Source organism: Pterocles gutturalis, unplaced genomic scaffold (genome assembly GCF_000699245.1).
Source record: "Pterocles gutturalis isolate BGI_N339 unplaced genomic scaffold, ASM69924v1 Scaffold34722, whole genome shotgun sequence".
Lineage (NCBI taxonomy): Eukaryota > Metazoa > Chordata > Aves > Pterocliformes > Pteroclidae > Pterocles > Pterocles gutturalis.
This window is the reverse complement of record NW_010108931.1, coordinates 1-1499: the sequence shown is the minus strand read 5'-3', so window position 1 is coordinate 1499 and position 1499 is coordinate 1. Positions and strand designations below refer to the sequence as shown.

The 1499-nt window shown below is 48.1% G+C and overlaps 1 protein-coding gene across 1 annotated transcript; it reads left to right on the top strand.

Annotated features, from left to right (window-relative positions):
- Positions 1-201: 201 nt before the first annotated feature.
- On the top strand, positions 202-1290 carry RPL17 (ribosomal protein L17; the record flags this gene model as incomplete). The annotated part of the gene is made up of 3 exons (XM_010072808.1): positions 202-300; positions 625-816; positions 1195-1290. Coding segments are annotated over 3 exons (339 nt in total), but the record flags the coding sequence as incomplete, so codon positions are not given.
- Between the last annotated feature and the right edge of the window lie 209 nt (positions 1291-1499).

Below are 1499 nucleotides of genomic sequence, written 5' to 3'. Positions count from 1 at the left end.
CTTAAAATGTGAGAGAGAGAAAAGAGCTGCTCTTAATTCCAGGACAGCAGGCATTCCAGCTGCTTGCAGTGTCGAGTCATTGATCAGATTTAATTATTTCGATGTGCAGCCCTCATAAAAGGGGATGTAAGGGCAAGTTAATGGCGTGAAATAGGCAAGTTGTGTTGCACCAGGATAAAAATGGAACTTTTCTTCTTCCAGGCCAAGCAGTGGGGCTGGACGCAGGGACGGTGGCCCAAGAAAAGCGCCGAGTTCTTGCTTCACATGCTCAAGAACGCGGAGAGCAATGCTGAGCTCAAGGTAGGCTGCGTAGACATTGGCAAATGCAAAGTTTTTGTGTTGTGCTATGTGTCAGCACCCTGTGTGGTTTAAATCTCTGAAAACCTGTAAAACAAAGCAAAATCTGTGAACTCGTGGTCCGTTTGTGTCTTTGTAATCCACTCAGTAACTTTGATGGCAGTGATGACTATCTTAGGACACCTTTGGAATAACCGTGAAATAATACTCTTGTTTTCTGAGCCATCAGTGTAATTTTAAATTCGTTGTGACACATAGAAGGGTGGTCTGGTTTTGTCTGTTTCATTTGAAAAGTCACAAGTTTTATCTCTCCCCGCCCTCCGCCAGGGTCTGGACGTGGATTCCCTGGTCATCGAGCACATCCAGGTGAACAAGGCTCCCAAAATGCGGCGCCGCACCTACAGAGCGCATGGTAGGATCAACCCCTACATGAGCTCCCCGTGCCACATCGAGATGATCCTCACCGAGAAGGAGCAGATCGTTCCCAAGCCAGAGGAAGAAGTTGCTCAGAAGAAAAAGGTACCGGGCGGCGTATCCTCAGCGCTCTGTAACGTCAGCGCCAAGAAATCCCAGTGTTCAAACTGCGCGTGATTCAGACCGAGGGGTTGCCGTGATGACAATCTTAGGACACCTTTGGAACACCCATTAAAAAAAATAAGTTATTTCTGAGCAACCTCGATATTTATTGTAAATACGACGCTGAGAACTTAGAAAAGTCCTTTCTCAGTGGTTTGTCTTGCGTGGATGGTTGGTTTTTCCCTCCCCTGGAGCAGTTGCAGTGTTCCCCGTGCGTATCGCTTCTCAGTCCTTTGAGAAGGCGACTGGAGCCTCTGTGTGAGGTGTTTGGGAAGGCGCGGGCTGGTGCCGGTTTCTCATTCCTGCGTTTTTGTTTTTCAGATCTCCCAAAAGAAGCTGAAGAAGCAGAAACTGATGGCTCGGGAGTGAACCTGACCCAAGAGATGTACATTATAAATAAACCTAAAAACTTCACATCTATTGCATGTGTGTCTTTGCTGTCCCAAACCGGGTGCTGTGAGTCGTGCTGGCGCCTCTGCTGCAGTCCAGAACCCGTCACCTCGGCAGCCGGCGGGTTGTAATATAAAATACATTATTATTTATACATAAAATGGGATAATTTGAGGCGACTCTGGGGGTTTATTGTGCCTTTCCCCGCTCTCTGCTATTCGGCGCCCCCGGCCCGG